Source organism: Podarcis liolepis, assembly GCF_965112155.1.
Source record: "Podarcis liolepis genome assembly, chromosome: 17".
Classification (NCBI taxonomy): domain Eukaryota; kingdom Metazoa; phylum Chordata; class Lepidosauria; order Squamata; family Lacertidae; genus Podarcis; species Podarcis liolepis.
In genome coordinates this window covers 10506109-10527993 of record NC_139571.1, presented here as the reverse complement: position 1 = coordinate 10527993, position 21885 = coordinate 10506109, and the positions used below count along the sequence as shown (strand labels likewise).

The 21885-nt window shown below is 45.9% G+C and overlaps 2 protein-coding genes across 7 annotated transcripts in view; one reads left to right on the top strand and one right to left on the bottom strand.

Moving 5' to 3' along the window:
* LDLR (low density lipoprotein receptor) overlaps positions 1-9039 on the top strand; it is a 33112-nt gene extending 24073 nt beyond the window's left edge. The window contains exons 14-18 of the mRNA XM_083482964.1: positions 705-857; positions 1491-1703; positions 1915-1992; positions 2884-3041; positions 4314-9039. Of these exons, the coding sequence (XP_083339090.1) occupies positions 705-857; positions 1491-1703; positions 1915-1992; positions 2884-3041; positions 4314-4352 (641 nt within the window). The 3' untranslated portion in view covers positions 4353-9039. The remainder of the gene's footprint in view (positions 1-704; positions 858-1490; positions 1704-1914; positions 1993-2883; positions 3042-4313) is intronic.
* Positions 9040-12676: 3637 nt separating this feature from the next.
* KANK2 (KN motif and ankyrin repeat domains 2) overlaps positions 12677-21885 on the bottom strand; it is a 92320-nt gene continuing 83111 nt past the window's right edge. For all 6 annotated transcript variants that reach the window (XM_083482932.1, XM_083482935.1, XM_083482934.1 and 3 more), the window contains 6 exons: positions 21145-21232; positions 20016-20235; positions 17857-17999; positions 17061-17261; positions 15184-15282; positions 12677-14786 (listed from right to left, as the gene is read on the bottom strand). In XM_083482932.1, coding sequence (XP_083339058.1) covers positions 14727-14786; positions 15184-15282; positions 17061-17261; positions 17857-17999; positions 20016-20235; positions 21145-21232 — 811 coding nt within the window. In that variant the 3' untranslated portion in view covers positions 12677-14726. The remainder of the gene's footprint in view (positions 14787-15183; positions 15283-17060; positions 17262-17856; positions 18000-20015; positions 20236-21144; positions 21233-21885) is intronic.

The following is a 21885-nucleotide window of genomic DNA, read 5'->3' as shown; positions in this document are numbered from 1 at the left end:
AGCGAGGCCAGAGTTCAGGGATGATGGTAGTTGTAGCCCAACAACATCTGGGGACCCACAGGTTGAGAACTGCTGCTTTAGACAGCTTCCGCCCCATCGCTATTAGCAGTGGTGGTTTTGCTCTGTCTTGGAGGACTCCCACTGGGTGGGAAGGCGCAGTGTTTGTGTCAGGGACTGGGCAGAGGAGGACCAGTGGAGGCCGCCTCCCCATCCTGACCCTTCCAGAGAAGGGGACAGTTCAGAATTACAGCAGGGGTTTGAGGGAGGTCACAGCTCAGAGGCAGATGAGGGGGAAAGCTGGGAAATAATGGGAGAGGAGGAGGAAGAAGAGGAAGAAGAAGCAGCACTAGGGGGGTGACAGCTGAATATCTGCCCCATCTGCATTTCACTAGTTGTTGAGGGCAACCTGACATTATATATATATATATATATGAAAGTTCTAGGGCATTTTAAAATCAAGGTTTTGATCAAGTTTATATTGAATAAAAGCAGATGGAAAGGACTTTTCCTTGTCTTGTCTGTACCTGGCCACCTGCCGTGGGGGTTGGTTCATCTGCCGCCTGACAGTTTGAGATGCCATTCAGTGAGGATAACCTCTGGCTCCCCTTGAATTCCTCCTGTGTTCGTGAAGGTGAAGACTTGCGCAGGCACTTGTGCCATCCTGAGTCTCCTTTGTACAACTTCTTTTTCCCGCCTTTTAACAGGTGTCAACTGGTGTGAGAAGAACGGAACTCCCAATGGAGGCTGCCAATACCTCTGTCTCCCTGCCCCGCAAATCACTGCTCACTCCGCCAAGTACACCTGTGCCTGTCCTGATGGCATGCACCTGGCCGCAGACATGAGGAGTTGCAGCACAGGTAAGCAGGCAAAATGGGTTAGCGAGCCTTTGTGCAGTGAGCAGCTGGCAGCCGGGGTAAAAAATGAATCTCTGTGTGTATGTGTGTGGGAGAGAGAGAGACTACAGTGGTACCTCTAGATGCGAACGGGATCCGTTCTGGAGCCCCGTTCGCATCCTGAAGCGAACGCAACCTGTGTCATCGCAATTCTCTGCTTTTGTGTATGCGTGTGACATCATTTTGAGCATCTGCGCATGTGCGAGCAGCGAAACCTGGAACTAACGGATTCCGTTACTTCCGGGTCGCCGCGGAGCATAACCTGAAAACACTCAACCTGAAGCATATTTAACCCGAGGTACGACTATACCCCCCTTTCCACAAAACGAGTATAATCATACCTTGCAAGTCAAACAGAATCCTTTCTGGAAGTCCATTCAACTTCCAAAATGTTCGAAAACCAAATCGCGGCTCCTGATTGGCTGCAGGGAGCTCCGGGTTCCAAAAGAACGTTCACAAACCGGAACAATCACTTCCTGGTTTGCGGCATTCAAGAGCCAAAACGTCCCGAGTTCCGGAGCGTTCGGGATCCAAGGTACGACTGCAAAAGTGTTTATTTGGAGAGATAATTGATATGTTGTCGTCTCCGCCACCCAGACACTGTTCCCGATGCTCCTGCTTCCGTTGCTGCCGCAACAACTCGGCAGCTTCCCTCGAGAACCACACCTTTGGGCCGGCTGCTTGCCACAACCGGTGCCCCCAGGCAGGAAACCGAACGCCTGCCTGCCGCTGCCCCCACCGTTCTGAGCAAACTCATCCCAGGCATCTCTGAGCATACCACGCCTCCGATGGTCACCCTGTCGCAGCAAGGTAAGCGGCTTAAGTTTCAGCCAGCCTCGCCGAGTGTGTGACACTCCTGTTAAGGCTCCTTTGCACCTAAGTACAAAGTGCTGTGCACGTAGGAAAACTTAACTTGGGTGCACATTCTCCTCCTCTCCTGTTGCCCCTTCCTTCCCCTCTGCATCTTTTGCAATATTCCAGACTGGAGAGGGCTTAATTTTAAGTTTCCTTTATTCCCCAGCACGAAATGGCATTGCTGCTGAAACGGACGGGGCAAGGCAAGGGGGTCCCCCAGCGCTCTCAATTGTCCTACCACTGGGTAAGTTCCTCGCCAGGCAAAAAAACGTTCCTTTTTAACCAGGCCTTGGGTTGATCTGATTTACATCCTATACTCTTATATATATATATTGTCCAGTAGCACCTTAGAGACCAACTAAGTTTGTTCTTGGTATAAGCTTTTGTGTGCATGCACACTTCTTCAGATTTATAATGTGTTTTTTGTGTGTGTGTTGGGGGAAGCTATTGGGTTGTTGTTTTTTAATTTTGTGGTTTTATATCTTGATTTTATTCTGTGATCCCTGCCATAGGGTGGTATATAAATTCAATCAATCAATCAATCAATCAATCAATGGAATCGGAATAAGAATAAGAATAAGAATAAATAATAATAGTTGCGGGCAAGGCAGAAGCCCAAATCAGTAGTCCTTCTCAGGATGCTCTTGAACTAAATATAATACAGTGGATACTCGGGTTGCGAACCTGATCCATGCAGGATGCACGTTCGCAACCCACGTCTGTGCACGCACGGGTTGCAATTTGTTGCTTCTGCACAAAGCGCGATTTAGGGCTTCCGTGCATGCGCCACCGCCAAAACCCGGAAGTAACCTGTTCCGGTACTTCCGGGTTTCGGCAGTCCGCAACCCGAAAAAACGCAACCTGAAGCGGCTGTAACCCGAGGTGTGACTGTATTGGTGTAGCAAATAAATCACGGTGCATATTTTATTCTCCATTAATTTCCTTAATAGCGGTTCTCAGGTGTAATGTACTTAGATTGTAAGCCTCTTGGGATACAGGCCTGTCGTACGTTCTTTGTGAAGCCCCCCACACATAGATAGTGCTATATTCACCATCGTCACCAGTGGTCTCCTGAGCAATTAGGAGAGGTTGGTTGAAAATAACGTCCTGCCTTCTGGGATTTCTTTTTTTCCAGTGCTGATTTGTTTAATCTCCTTTGGGGGTTTCCTCGTTTGGAAGAACTGGCGCCTGAGGAACATCAACAGCATCAATTTTGACAACCCTGTCTATCAGAAAACGACAGAGGACGAGGTTCACATCTGCCGGAGCCAGGAGGGGTACACATACCCATCGGTAAGCTGACATTCAGAATGGTGGGAACTTTGCAGTTTTCTGTACTGCTGGTGGGTGCTTTTGTGTTCTTTGATATTAGTGGGGGTCCCAAGTCATTCTCATCCTGCCCCTCTCCTGAAGCCCTCCTGCCCCCATTCCTTCCCGCCATGGTAACATGGTGCACATGGAAGAACAGTGCCCTTCAGGAAAGGCCTCGTGCAAAAGTAGCACAAATACATGCTCCTTGTTTGTATAAATCCATAATGTGAATTTTCAGGGTCCGGCAAGATGACTCCTTTCCTCCCTGCTTTTTTAAAAAACTTTTTAATTTATACTTTGTAAAACTAATGAAATGTATAAACTTAAAATCAACTTAACATTTCCAAGTTTGACTTCCTTCCCCTTATTTCTGTGGTTCCTTAAATTTATTTTTAAAAATACCTTCTGAGTATCCAAATTCATTTCACTTGCTTGTTTAATTATCTACTGTAAATATATACTCTTATCTGTTTACAATTTATCTGTAAATATTCAATAAGCCATTTCCATTCTTTTATAAAAAGATTTTTTTATCTTGATTTCTTATTCTTCCGGTAAGTTTCATCATTTCTGCATATTCCATAAGTTTTTGTATCCATTCTTCCTTTACTGGGACTTCTGCTTCTTTCCACTTTCGGGCAGGTAGCATTCTTGCTGCTGTAGTCGCATACATGAATACATTTCTATACAATTTAGGTAGTTCTGTCCCTATAACTCCCAAAAGAAAAGCTTCTGGTTTTGTTTTTAATAAAAGTTATTTTGAACATCCATTTCAATTCATTGTACAGTCGTACCTTAGAATTCAAACGGCTTAGTTGCTGAACATTTTGGCTCCCGGACAGTTGGAAACCGGAAGGGATTGTTCCGGTTTTCGAATGTTCTTTGGAACCCGAATGTCTAGCATAACTTCTGCTGCTTCCGATTGGCTGCAGGAGCTTCCTGCAGCCAATCAGAAGCCGCGCATTGGTTCCCGAACATTTTGGAAGTCGAACGGACGTCCGGAACGGATTCTGATTGACTTCCAAGGTGCGTCTGTATATCATTTCCCAGTAAGCTTTAACCTTACTACAAGATGCCTCTTTTGAGAGACCGCAAAACACTGAACGCTGTCTTCTTGAGTAGGTTGGTTTCTGTTTCTCTCCTCAATCAGCTGGCTCACTTTTTATCCCTAATTGGGACATTTTGGCTTCTACGGTTGTTCCACCTAGCTAAACCCTTTGAGTAACTTCCTTTCCAATCTCTCTTCCCCAACAGAGACAAATGGTCAGCCTGGAAGACGACACCACAGCGTGAGCCCACCTCAACGCCTCCAAGTGCCTCTCTCCAGACTTTTGCTGCTGCTTTTCTGGGAGAACACGCATGCCCTGGCTTCCGTTGTCTCTCAGCCGTCTGACGCCACTTCCCGAGTGACTCGATGGACCTTTCCTGTTCCTCAGCCCCCCACCTTTCCCTTTTTTAAAAGGAAGAAACTGTACGTCGGTCAGCAACTGTCTTTACAGGACAGAGCAGACGAACCAGGGCCACTTTGTTGAGTTTTTATGTTGCGATATATTTATTGTTGTATCCAGTGCTGCCACGGCACTGATACGTCTGCTGTCCTCTGAGTCTCATTTTTAATCTGGGCAGGGTCACTTATTACTATTTTTTCACGCACGTGAAGGACGGTAACTTGACAAAGGCAGTGGCTGTTCTCTGGATGCACACCTGGGTGTCTCGGGGTCCTCTTCACAAGCTGACCGTTGTGCCTGGCCCTTTTCTCTCCAAAGGCCTGACAGGCAGGCATGAAGCAAGCTTGGAAGGGAATCGGGAACATGAGCCTTTGCTGAGAACTCGCCTTGCCTTTGTGAGCCTCTGGGCCTCTTTCTCCCAAGCTAGGCTGGAGAAAATTTTAAAGAGTGGATTTTGCCATCCGTGCCGCAAAGAAGAAACAGTGACTTTTGCCCTCTTAACGTCCAAAGAAAGGAAGGACAACATGGAGGTGTCCTGGATCCCTCTGTGGGCCCTGAGCTGCTAGATCTCTCTGAGCCTTCCCCTGCCCCTTCCGTTTGATTACTTCTCGTTTCTCTTTGCAACCCGTGTAGCTTTGTAACCTTGCATTTTCTGTATTTGCACTTGATTCCTTTCTTTCGGCTCTCTTGTCACGTGTTGCCAGGAGGGTGAGAGAGGGGGGAAGAACTGAACCAATGAGACAAGCAGGCTGACTTTGGGGAGGGAAAAAGGGGGTTGTTGCGTTTTGCTCGGTGCTGGTCCGTTTTGTGCCTTTCGGCAGGTGGACAAAGGGCAATAGATTGTGCTGGCCAAGAAAGCAGGAATTGAAGCCATTCTCCTGTGTGTTCTACCTTCGTCACAGGTTTACAGTTGCCTTATCACTGCATCTCTCTATGCCAGGTATATTTTTTACAAATTTCCTGTCCTCAGCTTTGCCTTATTTTGTATACTGTTATCCCTTCTCTTACTAACGGAGGGCTTCTTAACTAAGGCAATGCCAAATGGGACTCCCAGCCCCCTTCTAGAGTTGCACTAAACTCTGATTCTGCACCTTAGTTGAAAAATATATATATATATTGCATGTGACGCTTTTTAAGCTTTTGTGAATGGAAGCGCCAGGTTGCCACATGTTCTAAGGTGGGCTGAATTTGAGCTCATTGTGTGCTCTTTGGCTACCATTCACCAAAGGATCTTTACGTTTTCAAGGAAGTAGAATCAGTGTAAATTCCAAATGTCTGCCGCAGCTCCAGTCCGTCCTAAATTCAGTAACGAACAAGCAGAAAATACCCGCTTACTCTGCTATCCTAGGATAACAAATGGCAACTTTATTTTCTTGGCCTGACACATCTAGTTCCCTTCCTTTGACGGAGGGGGCAGCACACTACATACCAAGGAAAAGCACTCAAAACCCCTTTGACCTGAAGCTGTGAAAGATTCCAACCACTTCCTCTGATTGTGGAGCATGTAAATGATGTATAATGTTTGAGATATATATATTTCCTTTGCACAAAACGTTGCATTCTGTATGTACATAATGTTCATAAAATACATGACTTATTTATTTATAAGTTTATTTTCTTATGGTTGTTGATGATTAGGCTTTATTCCCTCATCCCATCTCTCTCTGTTGGGGTATTTCCCGATTCTCTGCAGTTATGGGTGCACATGATGGTGGAGAGCTAACCAGGATCAGCTAAAGTTCGGTCCCAATCTGAAGTAAGCGGGACTGAACACGGGGGCTGCGTTTTGCATGTCATAGTGAACCAAACCTTTGCGGTTTGCCGTGAACATGGGTGTCTGAACCAGGGACTGGTTTTGTTTCACTCCAAGCAAACCACTGCTCCATGAAGCTTTGTGTATCTCCAGAACTGCATAGATGCTTTGAGCGAATTGAACTTTATCGCTGCTCTTACTGGTGCTTTCAGCAGCAGTGCCCAAATGTTGGGGGGGGAGACTGCAACCAAAAGGGGGATTAACTTTTGCAATATTTATTGGCATATTTAATGCGGGGGGGGGCATATTTTCCTTCTGCTTGATCACTGACCGCAAATCTTGCCAGTTAGTTACAACCTGATTTTTATCATTCCCCCCTGCCCCCCCCCTTTCAGGCATGTAGCATGTTTTTTGCTGATTCGGCATGGGTCGATTGCAGTTGGAGATGATTTTGTCGTTTGCTGCATCCCCTTCTCCTTTGCTGTTGCCTTGTGAATGATGCTCATGTCTATATCATGTCAGCCACCTTGCATGGAGCGGTCGAATTTTTAAAAGCACAAGCCGGTTGATAGAATTGTGTGTGTTCATTTGTAAAGAAAAGTGTCAATGGCCTAAATGTCTATGAAATGCTCAGCTTTGCAGAACTGACTGCCCCAATGGTTTATTGTGTTAATGTCATTGGCTGTAGTAATGGGGGGGGGGGCTTAAAATGAGCACTGGATAGATTTTTGTAGAAGTAAAATGTAATATAGGGGAACACCCCCCAAAAAAACCCCTAAGGGTATGTTTTACTTTGAGATGGGAAAATAACAAAGCACTGTCAGGCTATGAATTTGCCCTGCTGTCACATAAGAGCACCTTTCATTTGTCATGCTGATGAAGAGTCCTCAACTTCCTTTGGGGTGTTAATGGCTGCTTTAATGTCTTTCTCATACTTTTGTCTTTTTAAATCAAAGAGCAACAGATCACAAAAATAGGAAGATGTTTGAAACCTCTTGCTTAGTGCCTGAATTTTGTCAAAGCAGTGGCCCAGACCTGAGCATCGTTCAGTAGGTCCTTTTCTGCTTCTGGTTGCCTTGAAAATTCCAATGTAGGAAGCAACTTTCCTAGACAATGGGCAGTAATGGTGCTACTTTGAACAAAAACAGTTGGGGATTTTGAGAAAGAAATGACAAGCTGTGCCTCTGGTCCTTTGTTCCAGTGGTTCCCCTGCTATAGCATACAAAGCTGTTAGGCTCTGCAGGGTTGAGGGGGCAGGCTGGTTCCTTGTTGGGGCCGTTTGCATAGATGAAACCACCGCAGGAGAACCCACAGCTGTATATAACAATTGAGCTGCATTTGATGAAGTCGAAAATGTTCCCTGAGCTTCAGAATGTTTGTGTTAGAAGCTCAGTACACCTTCCATTGTGTAATTGGAATGCGGCTGGTGCTGTGGTCTGAACCACTGAGCCTCTTGGGCTTGCCGATCGGAAGGTTGGCCCTTCAAATACCTGTGACGGTGTGAGCTCCCGTTGCTCTGTCCCAGCTCCTGTCAACCTAGCAGTTCGAAAGCACGCCAGTGCAAGTAGATAAATAGGTACCACTGCGGCGGGAAGGTAAACGGCGTTTCCGTGTGCTCTGGCTTCCGTCACAGTGTCCCGGAAGCGGTTTAGTCCTGCTGGCCACATGACCTGGAAAGCTGTCTGTGGACAAACGCCGGCTCCCTCAGCCTGAAAGCGAGATGAGCACAGCAACCCCATAGTCGCCTTTGACTGGACTTATCCGTCCAGGGGTCCTTTACCTTTTTAATTCTGTAAGGACAGAGGTGGGGGAGAGAAGAGTGCAACCTGGAGCTCAGGGAACAGCAGGATCCTCTCCCCCTTGGTGCAGAACCCCTGTTTCATGCTTGCATAAGTTGCTGCTTAGTCCTTGCTGGGCTAGGCAAGCAATCCAGGCAAAGCCCCTTTAATATCTCACCTGGGATTCTGCTTCTGCATAGTGAAGAACAGCAATTCATGTTTCAGTTTTCTAGATGTCAACATGAGATGCTGCAAGTCCCTGGAAAGCAGGCAGACACTGTCTTAAGGCTGCATTCACATAGCAGTTTATTCCATTTCCCTGGCGGTTATGTATTATAGCTGAGCTTTCACACAATGTAAAGGACACTTCTGGAGGTCTAGTAGTGTGTAGCGGACGTTTAGTGCTTATTTCTGTGTTAATCACTTCTGAGGGGCTAGGGTGGCATCCGTCCGCAACCCCAACAACTTAGAAAATCAGAAGTGTTAAAGTGAGGAGATTTGGGGTAGTTAGGCCAGCATACAATTCTTTTCAACCATTTTCATGGGTGAATTGAGGAAGAGAAGCATTCATGCGCAGGAGTGACATTGTCCGTTGACATTGTGTGTCGCACCCAGTGGTGTGAATGAAATTTGGTATATTGGTCAAAAGGCCACAGTTCTTGAACGCAACAGGTACAGCATTGTGAAAGGAACATTAGCAAAAGGGACAGAAGTGCTAGCATTACAATCGGGAAAACGTGATTCAATAAACCAAAATGCATCTATAGCCCCTAGTTCACTTATACCCCCAGAAACCATCTGGGAGAACGTGGTTTTCTTACACAAGTTTTGGGAAGCTCTTCAGGTGAACACCTGGCTATTGAGAGGTTGTGTCCTTGCAGCTGCACTAAGTTATATTTTATAAAACGTTTTCTTCTCTGTTCCTTGATGAAAATCCTTTGGGGGGGTGTTCTTTCCCCAGATCGTGAATGAGTTTAATAAATATTTAAATACACTGAAAATATTTCGTTTGTTCTTTCTTGGCCAGTGTGAAAACTGCCGTCGTAGTGTTATTGGGGGTGCGGTTGCTCCCTTGTTGCCACCCCAACTTGTGATCCAGTGCACTTTCAGAATGCTTTTCAATAAAGTAACTCCCCAAAGGTTTGGGCCCTGGGAGGAAGGGGCGAATGTTTATGATCATTTAAAAATGGGAGGCGTGTCCCCACCCACTTTTGCCTCTAACTCTGCCCATCATCTGGATTTGAAGACTGAAAAAATAATGGTTTATAGATGATAGAATGGTTGGATCTTAAGGAATGAATATCACATATAGCTGCAAGCTAGAGAAGTCCTTTTATTGTTTTTTTCTTCTGTATCTTTTAGATTTTTTCTTTCTTTTCCATTTTCTCCTCTTTCGTTAGGTTTCTCCTTGTCTTCATTCTGACTTAAAACTTTTATTATAGACTAAGTAGCTACCTCGGTATATTATAAAACGATACTTGGTGATGGGTATGTATTTTTGTATTTCTTTGAATATCAGTAAATTGAAAGAATAGGGGATGATGCCCACGGTACCCTCTGATTTCTTTTTCTTTTTTTAAAGGGCTTTCTTGGCTGTACACTTACCCCACCCAGAAACTTGTACTGCTGCCACACACAAAAATATTTGCAGGTCGTCTTGCCGTCAGGCAGGCTGGCACACTGCTTGTCTCCTGACTTCTGCACAGAACAGCTTCCTGGAAGGGCTTTTGAGAGCTATGCTAAGGAGCAGCAGTGAGGGACACAGTTGCCAGCAAAGCTGCATGCCCCTCGTTTATCCCCTGCAGAGATGAATGGCCTCGCCTGTCCAGGCTGGCTTTCCTTCTCTCAGGGAGCCGCACCAGTTCCCCAGTCTTCAGAGCCAAGTTGCCTGCGGGCAGGCAGAATGCAAAGCTCGCAGCGGGCCGATTCACTTTTATTCAGCCGCTGCCAAAGCCTGGAGCCAGCTCCTTAAGACTTGAGAGCAGCCGATTAGCCGCCGCTGCAGCAGACATAAGCCCTAGACCACAGGAGCATAATCACTGCTTAAGCCGATTGCCCAAAGTGGCTATTAGAAGCTTGTTAGCTTTTTAAATGAGGGAAGTCGTTTCCCTTCCCAGATTCTTCCACAACAGTTAGGGTGGGGATGGGGGGGGAGAGAGTGTTTCTTTCCGCTCTTGCTTAAATTTAAAGGTGCTGACCTTTAAAGCCCTAAACAGCCTCGGTCCTGTATACCTGAAGGAGCGTCTCCACCCCCATCATCCAGCCCGGACACTGAGGTCCAGCTCCGAGGGCCTTCTGGCGGTTCTCTCACTACGAGAAGTGAGGTTATAGGGAACCAGGCCTTCTTGGTAGTGGCACCCACTCCCATCAGGTGTCAAGGAAGAAGAGAAGAAGAGTTTGGATTTGATATCCCGCCTTTCACTCCCCTTCAGGAGTCTCAAAGCGGCTAACATTCTCCTTTCCCTTCCTCCCCCACAACAAACACTCTGTGAGGTGAGTGGGGCTGAGAGACTTCAAAGAAGTGTGACTGGCCCAAGGTCACCCAGCTGCTGCATGTGGAGGAGCAGAGACATGAACCCGGTTCCCCAGATTACGAGACTACCTCTCTTAACCACTACACCACACTGGCGTAGGAAATAAACAACTATCTGACTTTTAGAAAACCTCTGAAAGCAGCTCTGTTTAAGGAAGATTTTAATGTCTGATGTTTTATTGTGTTTTTAATATTCTGTTGGGAACTGCCCAGAGTGGCTGGAGAAGCCCAGCCAGATGGGCAGTGTATAAATAATAAATTTATTATTAATAATAATAATCAGCAGCAGCACATTTAGGGAAGCGTGACTGTGTTGCCTGCACTGGGTGCCAAGCCAAGAGGATGCTGCTGGGGGAGCCACAACAATGACCGAATGAAAGGTGAGACGTGGAGGGAGGGGATTTTGGCATTTCACTTTCCATTCGTGCTGCCACCATCACCTACTCTGCCCCACACCCGGGAGGTGGCATTGCCTTTGGTGAAGCCACATGACGCTTCACCAGGCAACTGGGGCCACATTGACAGCTCTTTTACACTAGCAAAATGAGGGTAAAATGTGCCTGTTGCCCTGGTCATCAGTGGTGTAGCATGGGGGGGGACAGACACAGTTGGTTGTCCTAGGTACAAAATTGTCGGTTTCCCTCCATCCCTTGCCCCTCTGCACGGGCCTGGGCAATCCTTGCTATGCCACTGATGGCCACTGCTGGATTTACATACGGGCTGAGCAGGCTGCACCCAGGACCTCATAATCTAAGGTAGCCTCAGCCTCTTGCCAAAAACAATTTTAAAAACAGGCAGATTTTACTCTCTAGCCCAGTTGCTTAGTAACATTAAACAGGTGACGTATGAGTCTACGGCCGTGTAACAATTACACAAGCACGTACTTACCATTTAGTAAAGTTCATCAAACAAGCTCACTCTGACAAAGAAAATTTCAGCCACCAAGATACGTATCAAGTAATATTCCAGGAGAAAATTCAGACAGCTTTTCCAAACGTGGAAACAATTTTTTAGATAGTTCCTTCATTTAAAGCTTACAATCTGTACTGGCAAACGATTGTTTTCTATTCTAAAGAATTATCTATGGTCAACAATGTCCCAAGATGAGTTGTCTGATCTAAACATTCTCTGCATAGAAAATGATAAACTGGAACTTGCTGATTTTAATGATATAACTGATAAGTTTGCATCCAAAAGAGCTTGAGAGAAACTGCTTTGACTTTGCATATAAAGGTAAAGGGTAAAGGGACCCCTGACCATTTGTTCCAGTTGTGGCCGGCTCTGGGGTTGCGGTGCTCATCTCGCTTTATTGGCCGAGGGAGCCGGCGTACAGCTTCCGGGTCATGTGGCCAACATGACTAAGCTGCTTCTGGCGAACCAGAGCAACGCACGGAAACACCGTTTACCTTCCCGCCGGAGTGGTACCTATTTCTCTACTTGCACTTTGACGTGCTTTCGAACTGCTAGGTTGGCAGGAGCAGGGACTGAGCAATAGGACCTCACCCCGTCGTGGGGATTCGAACTGCTGACCTTCTGATCGGCAAGTACTAGGCTCTGTGGTTTAACCCACAGCGCCACCTGCGTCCTATGACTTTGCATATAGTGTGATGTTATAAAATAGCCATGGTCCCCCTATGAATGTTCTGTGCGAATGTCTTCATTCATTCCATACTTCAATAAACTTATTGAAGGTTTCAAATTCATATGGAATCTTTTTATCAATGCTAAAATTTCAGCAATGTTCTGCTTTCATTGAGTAGATAAAGACGAGGACAAAAGGATCTGAGACCAGCAACCTACCAAAGGTTACTCAGGCTTTTCCTTGAGTTAATCTTGCTCCTCTTTTAAAAATCATACTTTTTGTGCAGGGAAAAAAAGTTATGGCAATATTACAGATTTCTCTCTCTCAAGTGCTATAAGGCAGACATGGCCAAACTTGGCCCTCCAGCTGTTTTGGGACTACAATTCCCATCATCCCTGACCATTGGTCCTGTTAGCTAGGGATCATGGGAGTTGTAGTCCCAAAACAGCTGGAGGGCCAAGTTTGGCCATGCCTACATAAGGGAACACCCCTTTAACAGTAACACTACTAGAAACAGAAAGAGTCACATCTGATCATTTCATGTTTATTATGGCTATAAATGACCTTAACTTCCTTTAAAAGTGTAGAAATATCATCATATGACAATCCTAAAAGAGATTACATTTATCCGAGGCGATAGCCCAAGTACAAGTTCCAAACACACTCCTAAAGACATGCATTTTCTAAAGCCTCCTGTTGCCCGTTCAAAATGTCTGCTTTGGGGGCAGCGACAGAAAACCATTGCCAGGAAGAAAGACTTGTACTGCCTGCGCGTTCAGAGCAACACAAGAGCCAAATGGCTCCAAATAAACATCTGTTTTCAAGCCCAACTAGTGTCTAATGGCTTTTACACAAGGCAGAATAGAGACTGTGCAAATATATCGGCTGGCAGATTTGCAGCTTCAGACAGTAGTCCTTCGCCCAGCCAGTCACAACCCACCTTAACATTTTGGACGTCGTCTCCTCTAGAATTCCTTAAAAAATTCTGTGCACTAAAATAATTTATATAGTCGTTTTCTTGGTGTATATTAATATATATATATATTTATATATTTATATAAAAATAGGTTGTACCTTTTTACTATTTCAAATTATTGGCATTAAAAACAACAACCCAAAAACCACTATGGTTTATCTTAATTATTATACTTTCCCCCCTCCCCTACTGATGATTGATTGTTAGGAGAGACAGACATAAATTTTGGTATTAAAACTCCAAATAATTAATAAGCGAAGAGGACTTTTTCAACTTGCATAGCATCCATGAATGAATTCGGTGCTTCGTGCAATCCCAAAGAGGGAAACTTTGGGTTTGCCTAATTAGAACTGAGTTATTTCGACATTTTTAGGCAAATAATATCAGTTAGATATTTTCCTCAGATCCCAGTCATCCAACATCAGTAAATCAGATTGTAGGAAGTAACTGACAAGGAGAGCTGATTAGCACTCTGGGCAAAGGGTTCAATTCACTGGGAGAATATCTCCTGTGCAAATCTGTTTAACTGGAGCTGTGCAAAGGCCCATCAGCATTCAGCCACAACATTTCCTTGTGCAGAAGAAACAGCCTGCAGGCTAGCCAAATAATGGTTATAATTTTGGAGAGAAATCTAATCCCATCTACCCCACCCATCGGAAATATACTATTGGTCCCTTACCAAGTTGCCGAACTCAGTGAGAATTCACATTTTGCCAAATTTGCAAAATTCACTCATTCAAACCTTTGTGTCAAATACTCATTTTTGTTCCATTGCAACGTTGTTTGTATTACAATAACACACACACACGTAGAAACTCCTACCCAAATGAAGAAACATTGATTCAAAACAGGGCCCTGTTTCACGCAGTGTGGCCTTCTCAAATTATTTCAAGTAATGTTGTGTTTAAGTATGGATTTCTTGTCTTGAAAAAGAGAAAAGTAAAATGGATTCTGTGTGGAGTTGCTTTAGGCAGGCCTCTTAAAAATACATTAAGTCCCATTTTACAATGAGAGGAGAAGCTGAGACAAAGAGATGCCCAAGATTATTCAAGAAGTGCGCTGTAGAAGCCTATGTGTGGCATTCACTCTGTCTCTCTATAGATTCTCCATAACCCCAGACTACCCAAACTCATCAGCTCAGGCACAAGAGACATCTTTCGCCTTGCAGAAACTTTTAATCCTGCAATGGACTTGGGTGAAAGTGGGGCGGAGAGGGAAACATGTCTCTAGAAAGCAGGAAAGCCTTTAAGCCATGCCAAGTTGGTCGAGAAGCTGTATCCAGAAGTCCTTCGCCGATTCTTCCTCTTTGGCTCATTAGCTAGCAGAATTGCAGCTGATCAGGCTAAAGTAGCCGCTCAGAAACTGTAGGGGGAGCTCCTTCTCCTGGAAGGCCAATTAGTCCACTGAGTGTAGCCGACGAGAGAGTTCCCAGCTGATGGGAGGGGTTGAGGGAGACCGAGAACAGACAGCATTTCTTGGGAGATTTACATGCTTACGTTATGCACCATTGGATGCTTAAGTTCTGCAGTCCTTGACAAGTTCTCAGGTACTTCTTCAAAGGGAAGTGTAGACAAACAGGAAACCGCCTCGTTTTGTGTTACTGAGCATCACCGGACATAGATGCTGTGTTCTCATCTTTCAGCTGTTTGGGGGTCCCCTGAAAAGTGCATTTCATGATTAGTCTTTAATTAAACAGCCCTACTTATCTCATTTCGCCTCCTGCGTTGCTCCTTCCCTTCGCCAGAAACAGCCCCCTGAACTCAAAACTGACCCTCATGCAAAGTTCCCTGCTCACGTAGGCACAGCATTTGGACGGCAGAAGCAGCAGGTGGACAAGTCTGTGCAGAGCCAGCCCATCAAATTTGTTTTCTAAAAACATCGTTCACCACAAAAGATACTGAGTTGAAGGATGGCATTTTAACATGGGCGACCCCCAGTGCATTAGACCCCCATTCTGCGTCTGATCCGCTGGATATCATGCCTCAAGCGGGGAGCTGGACCAACTGCGCTACAAGGCCGGTGCAGTGATTCCTTGACTGTACATGACAACTCACCGGAGACGAGGCTTTGGCAAAGTTCAGATGAGCATACAGCATGATGGCAATGTCATTCTGGCCTGCCTCCACTGCGATGGAGAGAGCTGTGCTGCCATCCTGCAGGAGGAGAGAAAATCCAAAGTGTTGGTGCTGACCTTTAAAGCCCTAAACAGCCTTGGCCCAGTATACCTAAAGGAGTGTCTCCACCCCCATCATTCAGCCTGGACACTGAGGTCCAGCACCAAGGGCCTTCTGGTGGTTCCCTCACTGAAAGAAGCCAAGTTACGGGGAACCAGGCAGAGGGCCTTCTCGGTCGTGGCACCCACCCTGTGGAACGCCCTCCCACCAGATGTCAAGGAAATAAACAACTACCTGACTTTTAGAAGACATCCGAAGGCAGCTCTGTTTAAGGAAGTGTTTAATGTTTGATGTTTTATCATGTTTTTAATATTCTGTTGGGAACTGCCCAGAGTGGCTGGGGAAACCCAGCCAGATGGGTAAGGTATAAATAATAAAATTATTATTATTATTAGCGCCCATTGACCTAATCTATTATGGGGTCTATGAAATTTGGGGTGCTTCAGAAGTGGAAAGAATTAGCAACAAAGGAGAAATGGCTTATGAAATTGATGGACTATGTTGACACGGTGAAATTAACTGCCAAATCAAGAGGACATAATGATGAAGTGTTTAAGGAAGAACGGAGAGCACTGGTGGATTATCTATCCCGCTTGGACTACTGCAATGTGCTCTACGTGGGGCTACCTTTGAAGGTGACTTGGAAACTGCAATTAATCCAGAATGCTGCAGCTAGACTGGTGACTGGGACTGGCCGCCAAGACCATATAACACTGGTCCTGAAAGATCTTCATTGGCTCCCAGTACGTTTCCGAGCACAATTCAAAGTGTTGGTGCTGACCTTTAAAGCCCTAAATGGCCTCGGTCCTTTATACCTGAAGGAGCATCTCCACCCCCTTCATCCAGCCCGGACACTGAGATCCAGTGCCAAGGGCCTTCTGGCAGTTCCATCGCTGCGAGAAGTGCCTTCTCAGTAGCGGTGCCCGCCCTGTGGAATGCCCTCCCAACAGATGTCAAGGCAATACAGTCATACCTTGTTGCATTTGGTTCAGGTTACATTTTTTCAGGTTGTGTCCCGTGGCAACCTGGAAGTACCGGAAAGGGTTACTTCCAGGTTTTGCTGCTTGCGCATGTGCAGAAGTGGTGAATCACGACCCGCGCGTGTGCAGACATGGGTTGCGTTCCTTTCAGGTTGCAAACGGGGCTCCAGAACGGATCCCATTCGCAACCAGAGGTACCACTGTAAACAACTATTTTACTTTTAAAAGACAACTGAAGGCGGCCCTGTTTAGGGAAGTTTTTAATGTCTGATGCTGTATTGTTTTTATATATTCGGTTGGAAGCTGCCCAGAGTGCCTGGGGAAACCCAGCCAGATGGGTGGGGTAGAAATAAATCATCATCATCATCATCAAATTATCACTTTCTGCTCAGCCTGCAGTAGAATGGGAGACAGAGGGTTTGTGCACTGTATGTCGTGATTCTATCCTGTTAACTGCCCTGAGACCTGCAGGTACAGTGGTACCTTGGTACCTTGGTTCTCAAACTTAATCCATTCTGAAAGCTCATTCGACTCCCGAAACCGTTCAAAAACCAAGGCGCGGCTTCCGATTGACTGCAGGAGCTTCCCGCACTCAATTGGAAGCTGCGGAAGCCGTGTCAGACGTTCGGCTTCTGAAAAACGTTCGCAAACCAGAACACTCACTTCTGGGTTTGCGGCATTCGGGAGCCAATTTGTTCAGGAGCCAAGCCGTTCAAGTACCAAGGTACCACTGTATAGGGCAGTATACAAATTTAATAAATAACAAAAAGGGCTCACGTTGTCGGAGAGGGCAACGTCGCAGCCAGGTGTGGCCAAGAGCAGGCGGACGATCTCAGCATGGCCATGTTCACAGGCGCACATCAGCGCTGTGGAACCATCGTCATCTTGCAAGTTGACATCCGCTGCGCTAGCTAGCAAGGCACGAACCATGTCCAGGCGCCCGTGGCTGACGGCCAACATCAGTGCAGTCTGCCCAGCCTGCAGGAGCAGCGAGGAGAAAAGCAACAGTGTAAGTTGCAGTTATATACTAGGGCCAGGGTGGGGTGGGGTGAGAAGTGAGGGTGAAGGCTGCTGCAATCTCTGGCTCATCAGAATCGCTTGCCTCTGTTTCGTGCACAAAACTGAAATGCTGGGGGAGGGGGAAGCTCTTGATTTAAGCGTGATTTGACACCATAAGCATTATGATCCAGCTTGCAAAGAAAGAAAAGCCAACTGAGAGTACAAAAATCTGAAAAGCGTTTCACAATTACCTTAACTTGCAATCAAGCCGGGGCCTGCAAAGCTTTCAAGAAACTGAGCTGCTTTGCAAAGTGTGTTGCTTTGCTTTGACAGGAGCGTTTCCTGAATTGCCAATGATACTGTTTACGAAACCTCAGTAAGGCAAACATGTGCAAATGAGGAATGGGGGAAGAGAATCAGGCTTTAAAATCTCGCTTGTGCCCTCAGAGCAGAAGAATTGGTGGTTTTGAGCACCCCACCCTGGCCAAAGCAGAAGCCCTTGGAAGGCTCTCTCATCACCTGACTTCCACATCCACCTCCCTGCCCTGCGAGAAAGTGCTAACCATTTGGATACCTGGCTGGCTTTGGCATTTACGTTGCCCATTTTCAGCAGCTGCACAATTGTGTCCATGTCACTCTCTGAGCGGGAAGCAGCCAGTGCCGTCAGCATGATGGCCGTATAGCCGGCTTTGTTCTGTTGGTCCACGTGGCACAAACCTAGAAAGGCAAAGGAATCAACAAGAAGCCTCATCCCTTTGGAACGAAAGATTTAGAGTGAATGGGTTGTGTAGCCCCTAAGGCTGGCCTAAGACATTGCCAACAGCACCTGCCTGAGCCTGTTTTCAAAACTATCCATGGAAAAAGACCCCCCTAACCTAGCCAGATAGTTGCTGTGATTATTGTGAGCTACTTCCTGATGTTTTGCCTAGATCTTCGTTCTACCACTTCCTGCACAGACTGACATCAGTCATTGCACCCACTTCCCCTTGATTTAATCCACCCCCTTCTTATTCTTATTCATTTCATGTTTTTACCACTTTATATTTTTATGGAAAAACCTCAAAGCGGTTAACAACCCATCAAAACATCAAAGTATACATTCAAGGCAACACAATTAACAGGAAACTAAAATATTAAAGATTTCAAAATAAAACATCGCAAAGGAGGTCAACTACAGAAGGCACGTTTAACACAGCAAAGTTAACCAAAAAAATAAATAAAATAAAACCTTACTAAAGGAAGTCAAGTATAAAATTCACATTTAAAACAGCATAGTTATCAAGAGAATAAAATATTACCATAAGCATAGAACATATCAACTGGGCAATGGCTGTGGAAGCTCAGGCTCAATGACCGGGATCTGCACTCAGAGACAGCCAAGACTGTCTGAAGTTAAAACTCCCAGCCGACTCCTCTTTCTCCCTCTCTCTCCAGTGGAGTGGAGTAGCATTGGGCTCTGGTGTCAGAAAGCCAGCTTCAAAGCCCCACTCAGCATATAGCTCACTGGATGGCCTTTTTTATGTCACAAGGTTGTAGAGAGAGCTAAAGAGCCATTCTAGCTCTTTGGAGGATTGATGACAATGAATGTCATGAATCAGGAAGGGCAATATGTTGCCCTCCAGATGCTGACCAATGACCAATGCATGGCCAATGATTAGGGATCATAGAATTGTAGAGAAATACCAACCAAAGAACAATGTTCCAGTTACAGATAGGTAGCCGTGTTGGTCTGCCATAGTCAAAATAAAAAAATTCCTTCCAGTAGCACCTTAAAGACCAACTAAGTTAGTTCTTGGTATGAGCTTTCGTGTGCATGCACACTTCAGTGTATCTGAAGAAGTGTGCATGCACACAAAAGCTCATACCAAGAACTAACTTAGTTAGTCTTTAAGGTGCTACTGGAAGGAATTTTTTTACAAAGAACAATGGTAAGAGAAGTTGATGAACCATGCCGAACTGGCAAAAATGACAGATAGACTAAGAGAAAAAGACAACAGAGACTTTGAAAAAGACTGGGAACCATTCATATTATATTTGCAGAAACAAAGAAAGTCAATAGACTTGATGGCAGGATTTAAATAAACATTCACACTATCAGCATTAGAAAATGCTTAGAAGATAGTGAAATATGATGGTGTATTTACTTTTATTTTTATGTTTTTAGGCTTGATGTTATGTTATTAATAACTTTTTCTGTTGAGAGATAGCAAAGTAGCAAACCAGAAGCGGAAGTTGGGGGAAGCCTTGGAGGGGAGGTAGGGAAGAATATATAGTAAATGTTAAGAATTTGAGATGTATGTAATGAATGAAAAAGAAAAATGAAGAAAATTAAAAAGAAAAGAATTGTAGAGTTGGAAGGCACCCTGAGGGCCAACTAGTCCACCCCCCCCCGCAATGCATGGTCCCCCGTCCAATTTGAAACCAGAGCGGACCCTGCTTAGCTTTGCAAGTGTGCTAGCAGTTTTATTGCTGCACCACTAGGAGAAAGATGGGAGGTATAGTCCAGCAACATCTGGAGGGCATCAGGCTCCCCATCCCTGCCATAAATAGCTAGCCTGATTGGACACCCAAATGGTGGCAGGCACGAGCTTCAGGCCACATGGAGTTCCAAAGGTGCTGAGCAGTTGAAGCACAAGAAGCTGCAGCAAAAGGGATGCCCCAGTGAACCACCAAGCTGTGGGCCAGCCCGCCTCTGGATTCCAGATTTCCCCATTTCTCTCTATGCCCACCTACCTGTTTCAAGAAGCTTTGCAACCACTGGGAAGTTGGAATGTGAGACAGTGTAGTGGAGGGCCGTGTTGCCGTTGGCGTCGGCCATATTGATGATGAATTCCAGCAAGGGTGGGGAGATGCACCGGAAGGCAGCCAAGTGCTGTGAGACCAATTCTGGATCCGCTTCTTTGTGGCAGGAAAGCCTCAGCCAATAGTGGAGCACGGCAGTATAGGCTAATTTCTATGGAAAGACAGGAAGGAAAGGGCAGCCAACTGTCAGGTGTGTGAAGCTGTTACGTCCCACTTTTTTGTCTTCTTTGCTAAATGCTTTTGGGTCTCTTCGGGCGTCTCCCCCTCCGCAAACACCTTCCTCTGGCATATGTGCATGGTGAACAGGAGGAGCAGTCCCAACTAGGGGTTGGGAAAGGGATTGTGTGGCAGGCTCACTATCTCATTGGAAGCCCCGCCAGTTCCTGATAGCCAGGGTGGAAGACAGTGGTTGTGGGCTGCTTTGGTTTTGCTTTCGCAGCTGAGGAATCAGGGACTGGGAGCACTGGGGGTATTGACAAGGCCTTAGATCCCACCGGTCCAAGGCCTCTGGGCCCTTGATCTGTTGAATACTGCTAGGAGATCTGCTTCCTTCCCCTTCTTCTGCAGCAAAGCTCCCCCTCCCCGTTCCACCCCAGCAGCACTCCTCCTCATCTCCCCACAAGCGATCAATTTTGGGGCACTAGGATTACAGACTTAATACTTTTAATTTGGTTTAACCAGCATGGTTTCCCAAAGGAAGCCAACCCCATGGAAATGCAAATGGCAAATCTGGTAGTTCTTCTCTAACAGATAACTCCCTCTCCATGTGGATAGGGATCAAATGGTTTCTTTAGGTCTCTCTGAGCCAGCAAAACACTTTCCTGTGAAATCAGGAGCCTCTACAGCAGCGGTTCTCAACCTGTGGGTCCCCAGATGTTGGACTGCAACTCCCATCATCCCTGCGCTCTGGCCTTGCTAGCTAGGGGTGATGGGAGTTGTAGTCCAACAACCTCTGGGGAACCACTGCTCTACAGTATCACAGATGCCGACAACAACAAATGAGAGCTATGCTCCCACTTTAAGCTCCCTTCCACCCTCCAGAATGAGAGTGCAGGTGTACCATTTCTTCGTCCATGTGTTCATTGGGGCTCTCCAGGTATTTCTGAAGGACTTCACAAGCTGAAAGCAGCTCCTTGCTGAGTCCTGTCCTGGAATGGGTAGAAGAACATGGGGGAAATTAGTTTTTGGACAGTGAGTTCCTTTGAGAGAGGAAGACAGGTGTAACATTATAAACTCTGCTTATGTTACAGCTATGCGCTATGAAAATTTGACTATGAATTTGACTATGAGAGCCAGTGTGGTGTAGTGGTTAAGAGCGGTAGTCTCGTAATCTGGGGAACCGGGTTCGCGTCTCCGCTCCTCCACATGCAGCTGCTGGGTGACCTTGGGCCAGTCACACTTTTCTGAAGTCTCTCAGCCCCACTCACCTCACAGAGTGTTTGTTGTGGGGGAGGAAGGGAAAGGAGAATGTTAGCCGCTTTGAGACTCCTGAAGGGGAGTGAAAGGTGGGATATCAAATCCAAACTCTTCCTGTCCAGAGTAAAAGAGAGATATCTGAACAGCGACTGAGGACGATATGTGCAAAGCTTCAGTGATCTCAACCGTTCCCTTTCTCTCTGCCGCCTCACTTTTCCTCCCTGTATTCTGGTTTTTTTAAAAAATGCCCTTCCTTCCATTCACAATACTCCAGTTCTGGCCAAAATATTAGCAAATGGTATTTGTGAAAATGAGCAAGAGGCGGTACACGTTCTATGTGTATTGAATCATTCATTCTGGGCGTGAAGTTTTCTTTCTCCAGAGA